Source organism: Scyliorhinus torazame, chromosome 8 (genome assembly GCF_047496885.1).
Source record: "Scyliorhinus torazame isolate Kashiwa2021f chromosome 8, sScyTor2.1, whole genome shotgun sequence".
Lineage (NCBI taxonomy): Eukaryota > Metazoa > Chordata > Chondrichthyes > Carcharhiniformes > Scyliorhinidae > Scyliorhinus > Scyliorhinus torazame.
In genome coordinates this window covers 60,141,332-60,163,822 of record NC_092714.1, presented here as the reverse complement: position 1 = coordinate 60,163,822, position 22,491 = coordinate 60,141,332, and the positions used below count along the sequence as shown (strand labels likewise).

The following is a 22,491-nucleotide window of genomic DNA, read 5'->3' as shown; positions in this document are numbered from 1 at the left end:
GGGCGTGGAAGGGGTGCAGTGGTTGGGGCGGAGAAGGGGGGCGGGGATGGGGTGCGGTGGAGGAGGCAGGTTAGGGGGCGGAGGGGGAGGGCGTGTGGAAGGGGTGCGGAGGGGGAAGGGGTGCGGGGGAGGGCGTGGGGAAGGGGTGAGGAGGAGGAGGGCGTGGGGAAGGGGTGAGGAGGAGGAGGGCGTGGGGAAGGGGTGCGGGGAGGGGGCGGCGAAAGGGTGGGCAAGGGGTGCGGAGGGGAAGGGGTACGGAGGGGGATGGCGGGGAAGGACTGTGGGGGAGGGGGCGTGGAAGGGGTGAGGGGGAGGGCGTGGGGAAGGGGTGCGGGGGAGGAGGGTGTGGGGAAGGGGTGCGGAGGGGGAGGGCGTGGGGAAGGGGTGTGGGGAAAGGGGTGCGGGGGCGGGGAAGGGGTGCGGGGGATGGGGCGGGGAAGGGGTGCGGAGGGGGAGGGCGGGGAAGGGGTGCGGAGGAGGGGGCGTGGAAGGGATGCGGGGGATGGGGCGGGGAAGGGGTGCGGAGGAGGGGGCGTGGAAGGGGTGCGGGGGATGGGGCGGGTAAGGGGGGCTGGGAAGGGGGAGGGGGAGGGTGCGGGGGAGGGGGGCAGGGAGAGGGTGGTGCGGGGAAGGGGTGAGGGGAGGAGTGCGTGGGAGGGGGCGGGGAATGGGGCCGGGGAATGGACGAGGGGGCGGAGAAGGGATGAGGGGGCGGGGGAGGGATGCGTAGAATGGGGTAGGGAAGGGGGGCGGGGAATGGAGGCGGGGAATGGAGGCGGGGGAGGAGGCGGGGCGGGGGAGTGGGCAGGGAAGGGAGGCGGGGGCGGGGAATGGAGGGTGTGGGGAATGTGTGGGCGGGACAGTGTGGCGAATGGCTCAGTGGGAGGGTGGGGGAAGGGATGTGGGGGAGAGTGGGGGAAGGGATGAGCGGGAGTGTGTGGGGAAGGGATGAGCTCTTCTTGTCTCACTGACATCGAAATCCGACTGAAAAAAACTGAAAAGTGACATCTCAGGATGGCTGTGATGTGATTGGCTAATAGGGAAGCTGTGCTAAATTTGTAAATCCATTTAAATTACAAGTTATAAATTGATTTCAGACTGAAGTAATATGGAGAAATATATTTTTTTAAAGTTTAAATTAAAAAAACAAATTAAGAACTAATTCAATACAGGATAGAGGGCCAGGTGATATGTTGCCGCTGCATGATGTGAGAGTTGGTGGACCCCATTGTGGTCCCCAGTGACCACAGCTGTCGTAAGTGTTGGTTGCTTGAGGAACACCAGCTCTGAGTTGATGAGCTGGTTTCTGAGCTTTGGATGCTGCAACACATCAGGGAGGGGGAGAGTTATCTGGACACTGTGCTCCAGGAGGCAGTCACATCCCTTAGATTAAATATCTTGAATTTGGTCAGTGGTCAGGATCAGGAGGGTGTGGCTCGTCCTTGTCCAATAGGTTCGAGATTCCTGCTCCCTGTGTGGCCAGGAACGGGGATTGTAGGGATGATGAGCAAACTGACCACGGCACCATGATACAGGGGGCCGTTCAAGTGGTGGGAGAGAAAAGAAATGTGGTCGTAATTGGGGATAGTATAGTTGGGGATAGTATAGCTAGGGGCATTGATACTGTTCTCTGTACCAGGATCGAGAATCCCGAGGGTTGTGCCTTGTTCTCGTGTTCGGGATATCTCATCTGGGCTGCAGAGGAACTTGGAGTGGGAGTAAAGATCCAGTTGTCGAGGTCCACATAGGTACCGACGACATGGATAGACCACGGACAGAGGTTCTGCTAAGGGAATATGAACAGCTAGGAGCTAAATTGAATAGCATAACCCAAAAGGTAATAATCTTTGAATTACTACCTGAGCCATAAGCTAATTGGCACAGGGTCAATAACATGTGGTAAATACGTGGTTCAAAGATTGGTGTGGGAGGAATGGGTTTGAATGCATGGGACATTGGCACCAGTACTGGGGAAGAGGGGCCCTGTTCCATTGCGACGGTCTTCATCTGAATCATGCTGGGACCAGAGTTCTGGCGAATCACATAACTAGGGCTGTAGATAGGACTTGAAACTAAATAGTGGGCGGGGTTGGGGGAGGGGGTTCAGTTGTATGGAGAATTAGAAAATCAAAGTTAAAGGAGAAGGTAGAATGACGAGGACTTTCAACTAGTTAAAGGAACTGAGAGCTCAGGAGAGATGAGTAAAGTTTCCAGACCACGTAATATAATAGAGAGTATAGAAGGTGGCAGGAATCTAACCTCGGGCAGAGCAAAAAAATGTGACAAGTGTGAGAAGGGAGGTGATCAATGCAGGACTGAGGATGTTGTATCTAAATGTGCGCAGTATACGGAATAAGGTAAATGTACTTGTTCCGCACATTGAAATTGGCCGGTATGATGTTTTGGGCATCACAGATGTGGCTGCAAGGAGATCAGGGCTGGGATTTGAATATCCAAGGGTATGTGTCCTATTGAAAGGACAGGCAGATGGGCAAAGGGGGCGGTGGAGTTGCACTGTTAGTAAGGAATAAAATTAAATTGACAGCAAGGTGCAGCACGGTGGCACAGTGGTTCGCACTGCTACCTCACCAGCCAGGGACCTGGGTTCAATTCTGGCCTCGGGTGACTGTCGGTGTGGAGTTTGCACTTTCTCCCCATGTGTACGTGGGTTTCCTCCGGGTGCTCCGGTTTCATCCCACAGTCCAAAAATGTGCAGATTAGGTGGATTGGCCATTCTAAATTGCCCTTTGAGGTACCCTCAATAATGACACTTAGAGATTAAACTGTAAAGAAGGCTTTATTAGACTAATAACTATATTAGAGCTAGAGAAGAGAGCTGACTGTTACAGACCATGGGGCAGCCCTTATGTATGGCTCCCAGATGGGCGGAGCCAGAGGCGGAGTCCCCAGGGTTACAAGCCCGGTCTTAAAGGGGACATCACCGTACATGATGATAAGGCATCACACCCTTAGTATCCAAAAGGTTAGGTAGGGTTACTGGAATAAGGTGGGGCTCTTTCAGAGGGTCGGTGAAACCCGATGGGCCAAATTACCTCTTCCTTCACTGTAGGGGGTCTGAGTCTGTGATGTAGGATGAGAAGCTTTGAATCTGTGTTGGTAGAGTTGAGGAATCACAAAGATAAAAAGACCCTTATGGGAGTTATGTACAGGCCCCCGAGCAGTAGTCAGGATGTGGGGCAGAAAATAAATCATGAGGTAGAAAAGGCATATAAAATGGGCAATGTTACAATAATCATGGGGGACTTCAATATGCGGGTGGACTAAGAAAATCAGGTTGGTAGTGGATCCCAAGGAAAGGAATTTGTGGAATGTCTCATGTTTTTTGCATGCTTGATTAGGGAACCCTTAGGGGGTAGTGATCACAATATAATAGAATTTACCCTGAAGTTTGAGAGGAAACTGGAATCAGATGTGATGGTATTACAATTTCATAGAATTTACAGTGCAGAAGGAGGCCATTCGGCCCATCGAGTCTGCACCCTACCCAAGGTCAACACCCTAGCCCCATAACCCAGTAACCCCACCCAACATTAAGGGCAATTTTGGACACTAAGGGCAATTTATCATGGCCAATCCATCTAACCTGCACATCTTTGGACTGTGGGAGGAAACCGGAGCACCCGGAGGAAACCCACACACACATGGGGAGGATGTGCAGACTCCGCACAGACAGTGACCCAAGCCGGAATCGAACCTGGGACCCTGGAGCTGTGAAGCAATTGTGCTATCCACAGTGCTACCGTGCTGTCCTAAAGAAATCTGTGATTGGTTGACCAATTTGAGGGGGAGAGCTGACTGGTGGTGATTTAACCTGAGGATCACCACACCTCGGGCGAGGGGCAAGGTTGAGAAGGCAGGGCCTTAATGAATAACTTCAGCCGGTATGGGAATTGAACCTGCAGTGTAGGTCTTGTTCTGCACAACAAACCAGCTGTCCAGCCAACTGAGCTAAACTGGTGCCCATTACATTAAATTAAATAGAGGTAACTACAAAGTCGTGTGGGAGGAATTGGCCAGAGTTGATTGGAAGGGGTGCCTTGCAAGGAAGATAGTGGAACAGCAATGGCAGGAGTTTTGGGGGTTATTTGAGAGGCACAACAAAAATTCATCCCAAGGAGGAGGAAACATGCTAAAGGGAGGACGAGGCATCCATGGCTGACAAGGGAAGTCAAGGACAGCATAAAAGCAAAAGAAAAAGCATACAAAGTGGCGAGAATTAGTGGGAAGCCGGAGAATTGGGAAGCCTTTAAAAGTGAGCAGAGGACAACTAACAAAGAAATCAGGGTGAAGAAGATGAAATATGAGTGTGAGTTAGCTAATATTATAAAAGAAGATAGGAAGAGTTTTTTTCAATATAGATTGTGGAGGCATTGGTGGTGATCTTTCAGGTCTCACTGGAGGCGGGGCAAGTCCCAGAGGACTGGAAAATGGCTAATGTAACACCCTGTTTAAGAAGGGAGCGAGGCAGAAGAAGGGAAATTATAGGCCCGTTAGCCTGAGTTCAGTCATTGGTAAGATTTTAGAGTCCATTATTAAAGATGAGATCGTGGAGTACTTGGAAGTGCATGATAAAATAGGACTGAGTCAGCACGGCTTCGTCAAGGGGAGGTCATGTTTGACAATCTATTAGAATTCTTTGAGGCGTTAACAAGGAAGTTATTCAAAGGAGAACCAGTGGACGTGATTTATTTAGATTTCCAGAAGGCATTTGACAAGGTGCCGCATAGGAGACTGTTAAATAATTAAGAGCCCATGGTGTTAAGGGTAAGATCTTGGCATGGATTGAGGACTGGCTGACTGGCATAAGGCAGAGAGTGGGGATAAAGGTGTCTTTTGCAGGATGGCAGCCGGTGACTGGTGGTGTGCCTTAGGGGTCGGTGCTGGGACCACAATATGCATTAATGACCTGGAAGAAGGAACTGAAGGCACTGTTGCTACGTTTGCAGATGATACAAAGCTATGCAGAGGGACAGGTAGTATTGAGGAAGCAGGGGGGGCTGCGGAAGGACTTGGACAGGCTAGGTGAGTGGGCAAAGAAGTGGCAGATGGAATACACTTTGGAAGGAGGAATGGAAGCATAAACTATTTTCTAAATGGGAAGATGTTTAGGAAATCAGAAGCACAAAGGGAGTCCTTGTTCACGATTCCCTTAAGGTTAACGTGCAGGTGCAGTCGGCAGTTAGGAAGGTAAATGGAATGTTAGCATTCATGTCGAGATGGGCAGCACGGTAGCATAGTGGTTAGCACAATTGCTTCACAGCTCCAGGGCCCCAGGTTCGATTCCCGGCTTGGATCACGGCCTGTGCAGAGTCTGCACGTTCTCCCCGTGTGTGCATTAGTTTCCTTCGGGTGCTCCGGTTTCCTCCCACAGTCCAACGATCTGCAGGTTAGGTGGATTGACCATTCTAAATTGCCCTCAGTGTCCAAAATTGCCCTCAGTGTTGGGTGGGGTTACTGGGTTATGGGAATAGGGTGGAGGTGTGGGGTTGGGTGGGGTGCTCTTTCCAAGAGCCGGTGCAGACTTGATGGGCTGAATGGCCTCCTTCTGCACTGTAAAAAGAAAAAAAAAATACAAGAGCAGGGATGTAATTCTGAGGCTATGTAAGCCTCTGGTCAGACCCCATTTGGAGTATTGTGAGCAGTTTTGGGCCCCGTATCTAAGGAAGGATGTGCTGGCCTTGGAAAGGGTCCAGAGGAGGTTCAAAGAATAATCTCTGGAATGAAGAACTTGTCATCATGAGGCGTGGTTGAGGACTGGGTATGTACTCATTGGAGTTTAGAAGGATGTAGGGGGATCTTATTGAAACTTGCAGGATACTGAGAGGCCTGGATAGAGTGGACGTGTCCACTTGGAGGAAAAACTAGAACCAGAAGACACAACATCAGACTGAAGGGATGATCTTTTAAAACAGATGAGGAGGAATTTCTTTAGCCAAAGGGTAGTGTATCTGTGGAACTCTTTGCTGCAGAAGGCTGTGGAGGCCAAATCACTGAGTGTCTTTAAGACAGAGTTAGATAGGTTCTTGATTAATAAGGGGATCAGGGGTTATGGGGAGAAGGCAGGAGAATGGGGATGAGAAAATATCAGTCATGATTGAATGGCGGAGCAGACTCGATGGGCCGAGTGGCGTAATTCTGCTCCTATGTCTTGCGGTCTTAATTCAGCAAGACTATTGTTTTTAAAACGTCAATGTAAAGTATTTTGACAAGATTTATTAATAAAGTACATTGACATGAGTCTATGATTAGACCATGCTTTTGAATTAATTTTTTTTTGTCTTTTACAGTAAGAAACAGCAAAATTGATTCAAACCCATTAAGCAATAACTTCCTTTTCTTCCCAGACATGACCCTTCTCTTAGAATGCAGTTACAAATACAGCAAGATCCGCAAGTGACTGGTAAGAACCGGTACAAGTACTTCACAAGGTAAGATAACTATAAACATTTGTTTTTGTTTGCCAGTATATTTGTAAAAGGCAGCAGTGAAGAATCTTACTGTATTCTCATGTTGTTCATGTTGCTTAATTTGAATTGCTGAATAATTTGAATTTGAAATGTGCCATTAACATCTCTAGTACTATCCTATTCCAACTGTTCAAGAGCTGCAGACAGAAAATCAGAGGAGGTTTTAAATGATCTTTATTTGTATTGTTAAATATTAGAAATAAGGGGCGTCATTCTCCGACCCCCCGCCGGGTCGGAGAATGGCCGTAGGCAGCCGTGAATCCCGCCCCCGCCGAAGTCTCCGGTACCGGAGATTGGGCAGGGGCGGCAATCGGGCCGCGCCGGTTGGCGGGACACCCCGCTGGATTCTCCAGCCCGGATGGGCCGAAGTCCCGCCCAGAAATTGCCTGTCCCGCCGGCGTAAATCAAACCTGGTATTTACCGGCGGGACCAGGCGGCGTGGGCGGGCTCCGGGGTCCTGGGGGGGGGGGGGGCGCGGGGCGATCTGACCCCGGGGGGTGCCCCCATGGTGGCCTGGCCCGCGATCGGGGCCCACCGATCCGCGGGCGGGCCTGTGCCGTGGGGGCACTCTTTCCCTTCCGCCTCCACTACGGCCTCCACCATGGCGGAGGCGGAAGAGACTCCCCGCTGCGCATGCGCGGGAAACTTTCAGCGGCCGCTGACGCTCCCGCGCATGCGCGGGAAACTTTCAGCGGCCGCTGACGCTCCCGCGCATGCGTCGGGAAACTGTCAGCGGCCGCTGATGCTCCCGCGCATGCGCCGCATTTCCGCGCCAGCTGGCGGGGAAACAAGCGCCATTTCCGCCAGCTGGCGGGGCGGAAATCCCTCTGGCGTCGGCCTAGCCCCTCAATGTTGGGGCTAGGCCGCCAAAGATGCGGAGCATTCCGCACCTTTGGGCCGGCGCGATGCCCGTCTGATTGGCGCCGTCTTTGGCGCCAGTCGCCGGACATCGCGCCGTTGGGGGAGAATTTCGCCCAAGGTATTGTGGTAGCTTGACCACTTTAAGGGGCGATCCCTCGCGGTCCACGTCCGAGGCCTATCGTGTGTGGTCACGCGAATCCCGACCAATGGGAAATACCACAGGGCCCTGGGACCAGGGGCTCAGGCAGTGTGGATGTGGGAGTTGAACACTATCTGTTTCAGAGACCTCGGTGGCTGAATATAGTTAACCGTTGCTTTGTTCTCAATCGACCCCTTTTGGTTATACAAGAGGTCTCCGCAGTATTTCCTCAAGTCACCACAGGTATAGATTCAGTTGGATTTAATTTAGTGTCTTTATGTAAGAAAGGGTACAACTCTTGTACGATTCATGTTAAACAAAGGTGTTTGCATGTATGGGGGAGGAGGTGGTTGGTTTCAGTTCAAACTGTGGTTCTATTGTGCTGAGAGGGTTTACAACATATAATGGAAATAAGAGATTGGTGAAAGAATGAGCTGTTGCTTAGTTTAGTTTGGTTTAGTTTTAACTAGAAGCCAGAGTAGAAGGAGCTTCACGTGGAGAGAGGGAACATCCCTTACAGCTTTACACAAAGAAAGGCCAAACAGCGGATTAAGGAGCAAGGAAACAAGTGTCAGAGACATAAAGAGCAGCTAGTTAAGGAAATTAGAAAAATGGAGAGGTTTCTAAGAAGTCTGCAGTTAAAGGAACAGAGGAACCTGCTGTTGAAATGGGGTATTGATCGCTGAAGCTAAAAACAGAACTGGAAATGCAAACCTGGGTGAAATTGGTTAGAGAAAAGCCAGAGATCAGACGCAATTGTAAGTTTGGTGTCCTTCTTTTCAGCCTTTGGAAATAATAGTATTCTGTTGTGGACTGAGTACCAGCGCTTTTGTGTAGACATTTGGCTGCTGTGGCAATTCAAGGCAGGAAATCCTGAAAGGAAAACCTGGAGGCGGATCCTTGATGAAAACAGCCGAGGGAAGGCATTGTTTAAAAGAAGATTCCGAAGCACGAGAGTTTGAAAACACTCGTGACAATCATCTGGGGAGAATTTGAGGAGAAATCCACAGGATATCAATCAACCCATCTGCCACTGGGTTTCAGAGGAGGGTGTTATCCTTGAAAGTTATGTACATTTGTGAAGATAAGTTAGAGTGAAGGAGTATTGTATTGTCAAACTTTTCATGTTTAATTTTTTTTGTTGTTAAATGCCAATTGACATTCCTGTCATTCTGTTCCCTAAAATAAGTAAAATATTATGATCTTCTGTGCCATTCTGTGACCTTCTTGTCCAGTAGTAACAGTAGCTAGGGTTGTAACACTGCCACAAAGTATGTGGATGAAAGAGAACCTGAAGACTAAGCAGCTGCAAGATCTGAACCTGGACCAAATTGCACTTCTTACCTGGCCTGTATGATCTGACTCTTTTACTTACACTGACTGGGTCATGAGCTGCAGGTTGGACGGATCTTCTGCAATATGTCTCGGTGAGCCAGAGTGGCTTGGATAGGACTGAGGAGTTAAAGGACCAGAATCTGGGTTTTGGAGAGCGCAACTATAGAGATCATCGGCTGAAGGCAGAATTTAGGGTCCAAGGCACAAGAAACAAAATGAGAATAACTTGCTTGGAATTAAGTTACTGAGTGTTTCTCTGTAAGAGAAAAAGGGAGGATAGAATTGAAGTGGAAAATCTTGTTGCAAAACAGAAATGCAGTGCTGGATTCTCCGATTTTGAGGCTATGTCTGGAGGACGTGTCTAGGTTTACAATGAAAATGCCGGCGCCGTCCCCGCACCAATGCTCTGCTCGGTGGGGGGGCTGGCAGCCGCGCCACATAAAACTCTTGCCATTCCTGACATAAACAGCCGGAGAATTGCCAGGTCTGTGGCCGCGCATTGCGATGACCTGCAGTGATCGCGCCATACAACATGGCGCCAGCCATGCATGGACCCGGCTGTCCAAATAGTGTTCTCTTGGACACCCCCTGGACAGTCCACCCAGCCCTCGCTGAAGCCCCCCTTGCCAGCATCAGAGCTCCCGCCCAACCGTGGAGGCGATGGACACAGTCCACAGCCGCCACGTCGGGATTATTAAAACTCAGACCACACCCGACCCACGGTTGGGACGGAGCATCGGGGGAGGGCCTCAAAGTGACGCGCTGACATCGGCGCAATGGCGTGCACTGCGCACCTCGATGACACTGATTTGGAGGGGGCGGAGCATCCGAAAAACGGCACCGACCCCGATTCGGTCGCAAACGTGGATTCTCCGCCCGATTGCCGAATACGATTTCTGCGTCGGACAACGGAGAATCCCGTCCGTAGTTTACAAGGTAGAAACACAGTAGGGTTTGCTGAAGGAAGACCGAGGAGGCATGGGATCTATAGAATGGGATTTGGCCAGATGGCAGGGGAGAGAATGGTGCACACGGTTACAGAGGGCAGTACTCTGTAATAGAGTAGAAATGGAGAGGAAGCAGAGCACTATCAAAATGGGGAACAGAGCATGTGAATCAGGAACAAGCACTAAGGTGGACTAAGAAGAGAAGTATTCAGCAGGAAACGAAACACTTGGACATGGAATGTAGCACTGTAGTGAGGATGGGATGATTATTTGGAATCTCAGGTTAGCTGTAAAACAAAGAGTAAGCACTGAACTGGGATGAGAAGTAGACTCCAAGTTCCAATGCGAAGCATACACATTTAATCAGTCTCCAGTAACCACATAACTGATAATCCATTAAATGCTACATGATTACCATGAAGCACTGAAATGTCTGCCAACGAGCAAACATATGTCATGTTAAAAAAGGGAAGCTGGCACAGATGTAAAAGGTATAATAATGTAGTTGGTAGGATACTGACCTTGCAATCCAGAGATTGTGGGCTGAATTGTATCAACTTTTTTGAGACAGGTTGGGATGCAGGAATGCTATGGCAAAATTGCAGCAGCAGGAAAGCTGGCAGACAAGCCACCCACCTAGAGCCCAAGTGACTCACTTAAGTGGCCAACTAAGGGCCACTTCCCTCCTGTATCGGCATTTTTTCCACAATGCAGAGCCTGCTGCTGTATAGGGAGGCCATCCATTGAAACCTGGCAGCCTCTTGTATCAAGTGTTGCATCAGAGCATACTTAACTGCTCTGTTGCAATATATCCATTCTACTGTTTCCTGTTCAGTGACTCTCCCATTAAGCAGTTCCAGCACTTGCTTCATCCAAAAATCACCTCATCTTCAGATGGTGCTGTCAGGCTTTAAGTTTAACTTCAATTGGTGCTGGTCTTGCATGAACTTGAGACCCCTGCTGAGGCATGCAGCCACTCAGCAATGGGCTTATCTGTATTATTTAATCTATATCCAGGTTATCCATAAAGGCCTCCACTACCCAACCTTGTCTCTCACTTGAGGCTTGGTGACCCTCAGGTTAAATCATCACCGGTCAGCTCTCTCTCAAAAAGGGGAGAGAAGCCTATGGTCCTCATGGGGAATTTCACTTTCATCATTTAACTTAGCAGACACACTTATGGACAGGCACAAGTTAATCGTGCATCTTAATGACCAAGCACATTCTCCGGCCAAATCCATTTTCTTTCCTGACATCTCTAACATTAACACGACTCCCTCAGCACATACTCAAATCCACGAGAGATACTTGCTGACCTGTAACTTGCTGATTTCAGGTAAGTACGCTACCAAAAGGTTTACTATATCTAAAAGGCATTGCAAACATGCACCTTCTGTGCAAAAGGACGAATATATATACATCCAGCAGCACAGTGGTTAGCACTGCTGCCTCACATCGCCAGGAACCTGGGTTCAATTCTGGCCGACTGTCGGTGTGGAGTTCGCACTTTCTTCCCATGTCTGCATGAGCTTCCTCTGGATGCTCAGGTTTCCTTCCACAGTCTAAAGATGTGCAGGTTAGGTGGATTGGCCATGCTAAATTGCCCCTTTGGTCCAAGGATGTGTGTAGGTTAGGTGGGGATACGGGGATAGGGCAAGGGAGTGGCCTAGGTAGTGTGTTCAAAGAGTCAGTGCAGACTTGATGGGCCAAATGGCCTCCTTCTGAGCTGCAGGAATCCTATTTGCATGCAAATATATCTTGGATGCGGTGGTATTAGCTATTTTCTAAAAAGAACTCCGGACTCAAAATCCAGATACAGGCATTGGTACGAAGAAAACTTTAGTTTGTTGTTGAATATACTCAGCCAATTTCCAATTGGCAGAACAAAGCCAAACAATGAAATATTTTGTTTTCAAGAGACATGGGCGGGATTCTCCCCTACCCGGCGGGGTGGGGGGTTCCGGCGTAATGGAGTGGCGGGAACCACTCCGTCGTCGGGCCAAGCCCTCACCTTGAGGGGCTAGGCCCGCGCCGGAATGGCTTCCGCTTCGCCGGCTGGCGGGAAAGGCCTTTGGCGCCACGCCAGCCGGCGCCGAAAGGTCTTCGCTGGGCGACGCATGCGCAGGAGCGTCAGCGGCTGCTGACGTCATCCCCGCGCATGCGCAGGGGAGGGGGTCTCTTCCGCCTCCGCCATAGTGAAGACCATGGCAAAGGCGTAAGAAAAAGAGTGTCCCCCACGGCACAGGCCCGCCCGCGGATCGGTAGGCACCGATCGCGGGCCAGGACACCGTGGGGCACCCCCCGGGGCCAGATCGCCCCGCGCCCCTCCCCAGGACCCCGGAGCCTGCCCGCGCCGCCTTGTCCCGCCATTCAAAAGGTGGTTTAATCCACGCCGGCGGGAGAGGGTTGACAGCGGCGGCTCTTCGGCCCATCGCAGGAGAATCGCCGGGGTGGGCCTGCCGACCGGCATGGCGCGATTCCCGCCCCCGCCGAATCTCTGGTGGTGGAGAATTTGGGACATGGTGGGGGGTCAGAGAATTGCACCCATGGGGTGGGATTTTCCGACCCCACGCCGGGTTGGAGAATCGCCGGGGCTGGCGTGAATCCCGCCCCCGCCGTGTCCCGAAGTCTCCGCCACCAGAGATTCGGCAGGGGCGGGAATCGCACCGCGCCGGTCGGTGGGCCCACGCCCGCTCCGGTCAGCGGGGGCGGGAATCGCCCCGCGCCGGTCAGTGGGCCCACGCACACTCATTCTCCGGCCCGCGATGGGCCGAATTCCCGCTGCTGGAATGCCTGTCCCGCCAGCGTGGATTAAACCACCTTTTGAATGGTGGGACAAGGCAGCGCAGGCAGGCTCCGGGGTCCTGGGGGGGTGCGCGGGGCGATCTGGCCCCAGGGGGTGACCCCAAGGTGGCCTGGCCCGCGATCGGGCCCACCCATCCACGGGCGGGCCTGTGCCGTGGGGGGACTCTTTTTCTTACGCCTTCGCCATGGTCATCACTGCGCATACGCAGGGCTGATGTCAGCAGCCGCTGACGCTTCCGCGCATGCGCCGACCCGCGTGCCCGGCGTAGACCTTTCGGCCCCAGCTGGCGTGGCGCCAAAGGCCTTACCCGCCAGCCAGTGGAGCGCAAACCACTCCGGCGCGGGCCTAGCCCCTCAAGGTGAGGGCTTGGCCCCTAAAGGTGCGGAGACTTCCGCACCTTTGGGGCGGCCCGACACCGGAGTGGTTCCCGCCATTCCATTACGCCGGAACCCCCCGCCCCGCCGGGTAGGGGAGAATCCCGCCCATGGTATGGAAACTGACCAGATCATTCTAATTCTGCATTAATGTACGTCTTGTTGGCCATTTGTGGATTACATTGCTGGAAGTCAATAAAATGATTGTTTTGCTCTGATGGGCAAAGAAATTGGGTGGGAGGAGACTAAATGATGAAGAGAGAAAAAATTTGAAATCTGTTTGATGTATTTTCTTTTTTTTAATATTGATTTTTGGTTCATGCCATCAGTCTTGCATTGCAATTTTTAATGGTTATATTTTCTGCCCACTTTACAGACCTGCCATTCCCTTTGTACAACAGTTACCTGTGAATGCAGTTCTGGACATATCAAAGTAAGTTCCTATTAATGTTTTATGGAGCTTAATGATATTCTGGCTTGTCATATTACCCTTTTTCGAGAGAAGGTTGGTCGGAAGGGAAGTAACTGAATCAATTGGGTTTACGTGTGAAAATAGTTTCTGTTCTTAGACTAGACAAGTAATTTAATAAAAGTAAGCCATTTGATTGAGAAAAATTATCTTGTGAAAAGTCATCTGCTGCTTACTGTGTTTTATGTTTTTTTTTTTTAAATATGTTTATTAAGAATTTTTAACACAATTTTCAACCATACAAAACAACCCCCCCGCCCCCGTAACACAAAAGAAAGAAAGCTCGCATAGCAAGACATGAACATGGCTAGTCAATATGATACAGAGCTTTGTACATTGGATTCCTCCCGTACATATCAGTTTCCCGGATCGTTCATGTATTTTCTTGCTCAAATGCCCCCCAAAAAGGCCCCCCTTCTCCCCCACCCCCCTCCTCTCCCCCTCCCCTCCTCTCCCCCCCCCCCCCCAAAGAAATATGTCCACCCCTCTTTCCTCCCCCATCCCCCCCCGGGTTGCTGCTGCTGCTGCTGTCTGACCTTCCTCTAACGGTCCGCGGGATAGTCTAGGAACGGTTGCCACCGCCTGTAGAACCCCTGCGCAGACCCCCTCAAGGCAAACTTTATCCTCTCCAACTTGATAAACCCTGCCATATCATTTATCCAGGCCTCCACGCTGGGGGGCTTCGCCTCTTTCCACATTAACAAGATCCTTCGCCGGGCTACTAGGGACGCAAAGGCCAGAATGCCGGCCTCTTTTGCCTCCTGCACTCCCGGCTCGTCCACCACTCCAAATAGTGCTAGCCCCCAGCTTGGCTTGACCTGGACTTTCACCACCTTAGATACTGTTCCTGCAACTCCCCTCCAGAACCCTCCAGTGCCGGGCATGACCAAAACATATGGACATGGTTCGCCGGACTTCCTGAGCACCTCCCACATCTGTCCTCCACCCCAAAGAACCTACTCAGCCTCGCCCCCGTCATATACGCTCTGTGAACTACCTTAAACTGTATCAGGCTAAGCCTGGCACACGAGGAAGAGGAATTAACCCTACTTAGGGCATCAGCCCACAGACCCTCTTCAATCTCCTCCCCTAGCTCCTCTTCCCATTTACCTTTTAGGTCCTCTACCAAAGCCTCCCCCTTGTGTTTTATGTTTTATGACGAGAAATGGTGTTACTGAGATTTAATCTTACAGGGTATAAATTCAAGTTTGAAAGTTTAAATATTTTTTCTTTGTTTTAATAAAGTTTATTTATAAAATAACCAAGCCCTATTTCTTATCACTCCTGGAATGAATCTTTCTGCACTGTTTTCAAACTTTAAAAAAATATTGTCCTGGTCCATCCAGTCTCTGAACCACTGTTGAGAACTAACCAGGCTTCCGTAACAATAGCATCTTTGATATAGTAAAGCATCATGAAGCGCTTAACGGGAGAGGTTGAGTTTCAAATAAAATTTGACACCAAGTCACATAAAGAGACCAATATGACAAAAAACCTGGTTAAAGAGTCAAAGTTAAAAGGAGCATCTTAAAGGAGGAATGAGAAGTAGAGGCCAGAGGCTTAGGGAGGGAAGCTCCAGGCAACAGAAGGCACAGGTACAAATAGTAGCAATTAAAATTGTGGATGTGCATGTGTAGAGGGAGTAATTGTACTGTAGTGTACTTGACCCTCGTGCTCATGAGAGACCAGACAAAGACTCTTGTAAAAACTAGTCTTTATTTACAAGCTATAGTGAGGGCTATTGGCATTCCAACTTGGGGCACCAGAAACGCCCAGATTTAATGATAGTACAGACAGTTATATTTCAAGGTTCGATAACAAGAAATTAGCATATACCAATCATTGTTACCAGTTATCTATGTCCAATTATGATTATCAATTACAGTTACATCATGCATAGTATGGGAAAATAATTAACCAATCACATTAAAATTCCTCATTGGTGATCCGATATCTGGGGTGTAGCCATCAATCACCTTCCCTATTGCTATCAGCATACATACTGGAGCCATCACAATGGTACCCTGTTACACATTGTAGAATAAACGTTGGATTCTAACACCTGCAGTTTCTCTGCCTGAAGCTGGCCCCTCAGAAAGTCTGAGTCGTTGTAATATCCGTTACAATTAGCAGTTCCCACAGTCAGAATTGATGATTTTAACTTCCGCGGTAAATAATGGAACTGTAGGTTTTAAACTGGTTCTAATATCTAAAGATCCCCAAATCTCCCTCTTCGGTCCATCCTGTTTGGCCCTTGGTTTTACGCAAACGGGACAATTATTACTCCCTACTCAATGTGCAACTTGGTCAGTGAAAGCTGCCGTTTGTTAACTAATCGGGTGCCACAACATACAGTGTGATCAATCATGCTATTAGCCTAGTTGGGCATGATCGATTTCTAATTTGTCCTTTGAGAGTGATGGTCATCTATTGATATAATTTCCCTTGTCAATTTTTGAGTATGATGCTAAGTACAAGTCATGGGCTGAACTTGTGTCACTGAATTCATTCTAAAATCATTTGGAGTTGACATACTTAGGTATGTTAACTCAGCTAAAATAATTTAACATTGGTTTCTCTACCTTGAGGCTGAGATTGAGCATTTGATGCCCTACATAATAACTCTACTGCGCTGTGTCTTATTTTGTTTCTCCTGTAATTGTGTGTACTAGACTGGCTTCATCAGTGTCATTGTAAGTCACAAAGCATTTACAACAATCAAAATTTGACCAGTTGCTATGTTATTAATTTAATTAATTGCTTTCTATGTGGATTAAATGGCATTTCAACTTGTGAGTCACATATAATAAGGGTCCAGGGTTATATCTTACTCCTTCGCCCCGTGCCACAAAGAGCAAAGAACAGTACAGCACAGGAACAAGTCCTTCAGCTCTCCAATCCTGTGCCGATCATGATGCCTGTCTAAACTAAAACCTTCTGTACTTTCAGGGCCTGTATCCCTCTATTCCCACCCCATTCGTGTATTTGCCTCTTAAATGTTGCTACCGTACCTGCTTCTACCACCTCCCACAGAAGAAAGTTCCAGCCACTCACCACCCTCTGTGTAAAAAATCTTGCCTCGCACATCTCCTCTGAACTTTGCCCCTCGCACCTTAAACCTTTGTCCCCTATAAATTGACTTTTCCACCCTGGGAAAAAGCTTCTGTCTATCTCATTATTATTCTTGATCACTTTCTTTCTCTAATCCTTGAATGGGGTGATATGTGCAAGGAGAAAATCCACTTTTTATTCCTCTTCAGTTCCCTCTTCATACATCTTGTGTTAAATTCCATCTTCTTCCATAATCTATTCTAACTTGAAAGTGATCTCCGAATAATTAGATTGATACCCCTTTCTCTCCGACAGCTCACCTCTCTCAATATCATTCAAAGTAACATGATGCATGGCCCTAAAGTATTCTCCAGCTCACCATTCATCTGTGCTAATTTTGTGACTACTTTTCACCAGATTTATTTGCTACCAGGCCCTTAATTATTCCTATCCAAATGATTTACCCTTTAACTTGAATTTTACTTATTCTTTATAGGTAATGGTGTGTTTAATTTTATCTCACTTGTTATAAAGCCAATTTCTCTATGAAGTATGTGCCAGTGCCCTGATAATTGAAAGGTGTTCCTTCACTATATTGACCTCATCAGCCATTTCATGCCATGCTGTTTGTCAAGTAGTGTGCAAGCATAGGATCTGCTCTTCAAGGGAAACCCGCAACCCTGGTCCCTGGAGCACCACAGCAGTGGGTTGGGGATTCATCTGCAGTTGGAGTTTCCAGGTGCCTTGTGCGGAGCCCATCTTCCAGCCTCAGAATGTTCCTGGAGATCCATTTTAGTTCTCAGGAGATCCATCCCCTCATTTCAAAGTGCAGTCCATATTTCTTCAGTAGTGGGTCAGTGATGTTGGGTGCTTTTTCAATATGGCACTCAGACACGGCGGCGAACTACACGCCATCCAGATCTGCTCCACCATGGAATACGGCGTAAAACACCCCGGTGCATAACTAATGTGATCGGGGCCAGACAATTTGGCTGATATTTTCCTACCAGCCTTCGCAGCATGAAATACTATATGTTCCTGCCTCCGTCACAGCACTTAATCTCAAAATAAGAAATTTCTCATCTCAAAATAAAAAATTTCCACCAAACTTCCTGTAAATATTTTAATTAACTCCAGATAGGTTTATAAAGGGCCTAGCAAATCTTGTGCACTTTGTAAACCAGGTTTGATGCCACATTGAAGTTATATTTTATATGTTGTCAAACTCAATCTATGTGAGACTATCTCCCTGAGGCAAACCTCATATTATTTCTCTCTTGAGTGTTCTGGATTATATCTCTAAAATATGACTTTTTAAAAATCGATTGTGTTCATTCCAAATCTAGGAGCCTTTAAGTATAATACCCAAGTTCTCCCGCCGGCTTAGCTCGTCATCCACTTTCTTAAGTAGGGCGCATGGTACTGGATGGACCATGAAATATTTAAGTTGGGCTTCTGGGTCAACGTAAATTTTAGCTGTAGCGTCCTTTTATCTTCCCCAGGCCTTCCTGGAAGACTTCCATGTACTTTCCAAGGACTTTGTACAAACCGCCTGTACCCATCCAGAAGATTTGTTGCCAGTCCAAACAGAGTCTTTGTAACCAGTCATGGCCTAGGAGGCTGGGTCCAGGTCTTTGTACCACTACCAGTGGTAGCCAGATTGATTGTTGTCCAGGGTCACCGTGGTCCCAATAATTGTCAATGGCTCCCCGGTATATGTTGTCAGTCGGGCCCTAATATCCTTTAAAGTCAGATGCATAATCCCGACATGGAGTTTTTGGAACGTTTGTTGTCCGATGACCAAGACAACAGGCCGCCCCCCACTGTCTTCCATGTCCACGGGGTGGCGACTTACCGGCTTACTTGGGGCATTATTTTTATTGGGGCTTCTTTGGGTGTCGAGATGCAATTTAACTGTATGCAATCATCTTCCTCGGGCTGGGCAGTGTGTAAAGCCCTGGCTCGGGGAGCTTGTGTTACCCAACCAAGGTGGCATGTTCACTGTCAATTCTAGTAGCCTTGACTGCCACCGTTCCTGCGACTGCAAGTGCAACACTGTTGTGAGTACTCTTACTTGTCCTCTGAGGAGGTGTCTTGTCAGGCTAAGGTGGCTCTTGGCCAGTGGGTCTGACCATGACTTTGTTCCGGTGGTGACTGGGCTCTTGGAGAGGCATTACTCGTCGGAACGGTGGCCTGCCAACACTGTATATATTGTAATCCATGGAACCCTGGAACCCTTTTTTCTGCATTCTCACAGGAAAGTGACAGTTCTGTGGTCCTTTTTAGATTCAAGGTTGGTTCTGCTAAGTTTCGTTTGGGTCACCATGTTATTAATACCACACACCAGATGATCTCGCAATATCTCAGGGAGGGATAGCCCAAATATAAAAGCTCAGGAGGCCCGAGAAGGTGAATTTAAAATGCAATTTATTTCAAACCTAAAGAAAAGGCCGTAACACGAAATACAGCACGAAGATTCAGGGCTACCGATCACGTCGGTTCTAATCCAGGTCCACTTTTATGAGGCGATCTCTACGAGCCTCAGCAGAAGGGCCTCTGCCCATTAGCAGGGGAGCGCGAATTCCACGGGTTGCACGGTGAGATCAATCAGGCCCTCCCTGTGGGTCTCATGCGGGTTATCGCAACTTCAAAAATAATTCATTAGCTCTGAACATTTTGGGATATCCTGAAGTTCTCTAAGGTTTGAAATGAATGCAAGTTTTTCTTTTCTTGAATTGACTGGGGAAATATTTGTCGGACCTGGAGATCTGAAGTCTACTAGAATCTCAAGAGCCAGTTGTTACCTGTGATATTATGGTTCCATCCTGGTTTAGCTACATGCACCATTAAAATGAGATCATGGAGGTAATTTACTTTTAATCATCACTGCTCTAAAAAAATATTTTCCTATAATTATTTTCAGGGGCAGCTCCCCAACTAATTTTGCGGAATTAAATGAGCAATTTCTACCTATACGGACAGTAGGGGTCCAAACCGATTTCAGGGACAGTGAAACACAAACTGAGCCATACTCTCCAGAATATGTGGTGCGACCTGGATCAGCTCCTGAACTCCTTACTCTTGCTGCATTAAAATTTGGTGAGTCATGAGCCAATATGCAAGAATAAATAGTAAACTGATAACAGTTAAAGCAGAATAATGCAGTACTGATGTTAGGTCACTTGAGGAGCACTCAAGGCTGCTCTTTCAGTTCTCATAGGCAAAGTTAATGTAAATAATTCCCCATAGTTGTTTCCCCCCCCTCCTAACAAATATTCAACAAACCAAATAGAGTGGTCCACACTGCACAAAATGAAAAAGATCAGGGACATTTGTTTTGATTGCGTGAAAGCTCACAGCTGTTTTAAAATCTTGTTTTCACAGCTATGTGTGGTCTGGTAAATACTGTTAAATCCTTTCATAGATCTGATTTTCAATAATGCCTATTAATTTGCTTTTGCATTACGTTGTTGTGATGCAGTCATGCTGAATACCAAATATGCAGCGCAAAATGGCAAAACTGATGCTACCTGAAATGGGGATAGCAATACGTTTTAATTCAAAAGCAACTGGTGTGAGGGTTGCCAAATAAATTAACCTTTTAAAACTAAAAACAACTTATATTTTAATGATTGGAACAACAGATGGCCTATCCATGCAGTGAATAATTGAAGCATGCAGATTAGGAAGTCCTACACTTGATTCTCTCTTTGTGTTGACAGATTTCAACCAAGATGAAGGAAGGTATGTTGCACTTGGCCTAAGTACATCTCAGAGATGAAAATAACGTTCGGAGTTTCTGTTTCTGAACTCTTTCCTATCACTCCTGGCTGGAAGTGTACATAGTTAGTCTTTGGATGAGGGCAGAATCAAACTTGCCTGCAGGGGCAGCACGGTAGCACAGTGGTTAACACAGTTGCTTCACAGCTCCAGCATACCAGGTTCGATTCCTGGCTTGGTTGACTGTGTGGAGTTTTCACTTTCTCCCTATGTCTGCATGGGTTTCCTCCGGGTGCTCCAGTTTCCTCCCACAGTCCAAAGATGTCCAGGTTAGGTAAATTTCCATTAAGTGTCCAAAAAAGGTTGGGTGGGGTTGCTGGGTTACGGGGATAGGGTGGAGGTGTGGGCTTAAGTGGGATGCTCTTTCCAAGGGCCGGTACAGACAGGATGGGCCAAATGGCCTCCTTCTGCACTCTAAGTTCTATTATTCTATATCGACATACTGTCTTGCCAACAGTCACATCGCATCTAGGCTCACAAATAATAATGCCTCTTGAGCCAGAGAACAGAAGGCAACTGATACCAGTGTAGTTGTAACTCACCAAGGAGCCAATACATTCCAGAGAGGTGGAGGGAATACTGATGAATAAAGAAAATAAATTAAAAGAGTAAAAGATGAGGCCAGAAATAGCATTGCATGCACATGTTTGGATCAAATTATTGATATAAGTACTGCTTTTTGTTCCGTTGATGCACTGGACCAATCTTGCATCACATTTGTTGATTCTAAACTAGACAGGTAGTCCAAGTTTATTCTTGGCTGATTGAACTCACTCATTAAAATAACTTCTCCAACACCCTTCCTATAATTTTAAATACCTTAACCTCTTGCGTTGACTTGGCTGGCAGCGGGGAATCATGAGTATCAGCATGGAGATTTTTTGTTTGTTTAACCAGAAGCTGCAAGCGTTCTTGCCTTGTAAATGCTGACCTGTTAATGCTGAGCATTATAACAATGTTTTTTTTTCTATTTCTCTTTATCTTTATTTACTTTCCTCTTTCTCTTCACAGCCTGCCAATAAAGTTTTATTAAAACTGTGGGGCTTGGAGAGAGAAAGAAAGAAAAAATTGTCAGACAGTGAAACTGCCAATTACTGGTGCAGTCTGTACATGTGGGACAAATATTTTGTTCACTGCTGGAACTAGATTGTCCCACTGTGAAACACTAAAGACGTAAGCTACCTGATGAATTTCTGTTTAACTATATGGAGGCTAATTTAATTCAAAAGAAAGTCAGAGCATACTGAAGGAAGTGAATCCAAAATTTTAACATTCACTTACAGTAATCCCCTGTGGATTTACTGAACGTGTAAATGCTAATGTAGTGGGCATATTTTCACAACGGTATTTCTGACCTGCAAAACAAGATGCTGCAATGTGCAAAAGAGATCTTTTGTCCTGTGTAAATGCTATAGGTACAACTTGGGTAGGTTTTTTAAAATAAATGTAAATTAGGCTTCTAAACAGACAAAAGGATGCATTGTCCTAAGAATCCTTGAACTATTGTAGAAAATCTTTGTTTTCCTCTTAAAACAAGACGTTTTTTAAAAACTATTTAATGAATGAAACCCTCTTGTGTAATCGCAGGCCGAGGCTTACCAGCAGGCTTAGCAGAAGTGGAAATGATTGAACGTGCACGAGCAAAACATGCTTGGGAAGCTACCCTGCCTCCATTGAGTGATCACGCACAACGTGAGAAGAGGAAAAAGATGATGGAGGCTATGGAAAGAAATGAGTGGGCATTTCGGGAACAGGAAATTGAAAAGTAGGTATAAAGCTACACCCTAACCCTGAAAGCTGTAACGGAGTTTCATTTTCTGGGCATATAACCATAGGTAGAAGGTAATTATGACTAGGACAATAGATTATTTTATCTGGACTTTGTTGTAGGCTGTCACTTCACTGCAGTAGATTGTATGATTCACTGTCAGACGTACCATTTTGCAAATTAACTTATAAACTGAGGCCACATCTGCTTTTTTGGACATAAAAGATTTCATAGCACTATTCAAAGAAGGACATGAACATCTCCTGGTGCCTGGGCTAACGTATATCTCTCAATCAATACCAAATAAAACAGATGATCTAATCATTTATTTCATAGCTATTTGTGTGGGATTTTGCTGTATGTAAATTGACAGCCAATTCTTTGTTACAAACGGAGAACATTTCATAAGTACTTCAAGGCTGTAAAGCACTTTGATATGCCCTTTGGACATCCTTTGGCATCTTTATCTCTGT

At 47.5% G+C, this 22,491-nt stretch overlaps 1 protein-coding gene across 4 annotated transcripts in view; it reads left to right on the top strand.

The window, feature by feature from the left end:
* Positions 1-22,491, top strand: part of cfap91 (cilia and flagella associated protein 91) — a 294,449-nt gene that overhangs the window by 89,790 nt on the left and 182,168 nt on the right. For all 4 annotated transcript variants that reach the window (XM_072513694.1, XM_072513696.1, XM_072513693.1 and 1 more), the window contains exons 4-7: positions 6,366-6,449; positions 13,327-13,383; positions 19,394-19,569; positions 21,838-22,015. In XM_072513694.1, coding sequence (XP_072369795.1) covers positions 6,366-6,449; positions 13,327-13,383; positions 19,394-19,569; positions 21,838-22,015 — 495 coding nt within the window. The remainder of the gene's footprint in view (positions 1-6,365; positions 6,450-13,326; positions 13,384-19,393; positions 19,570-21,837; positions 22,016-22,491) is intronic.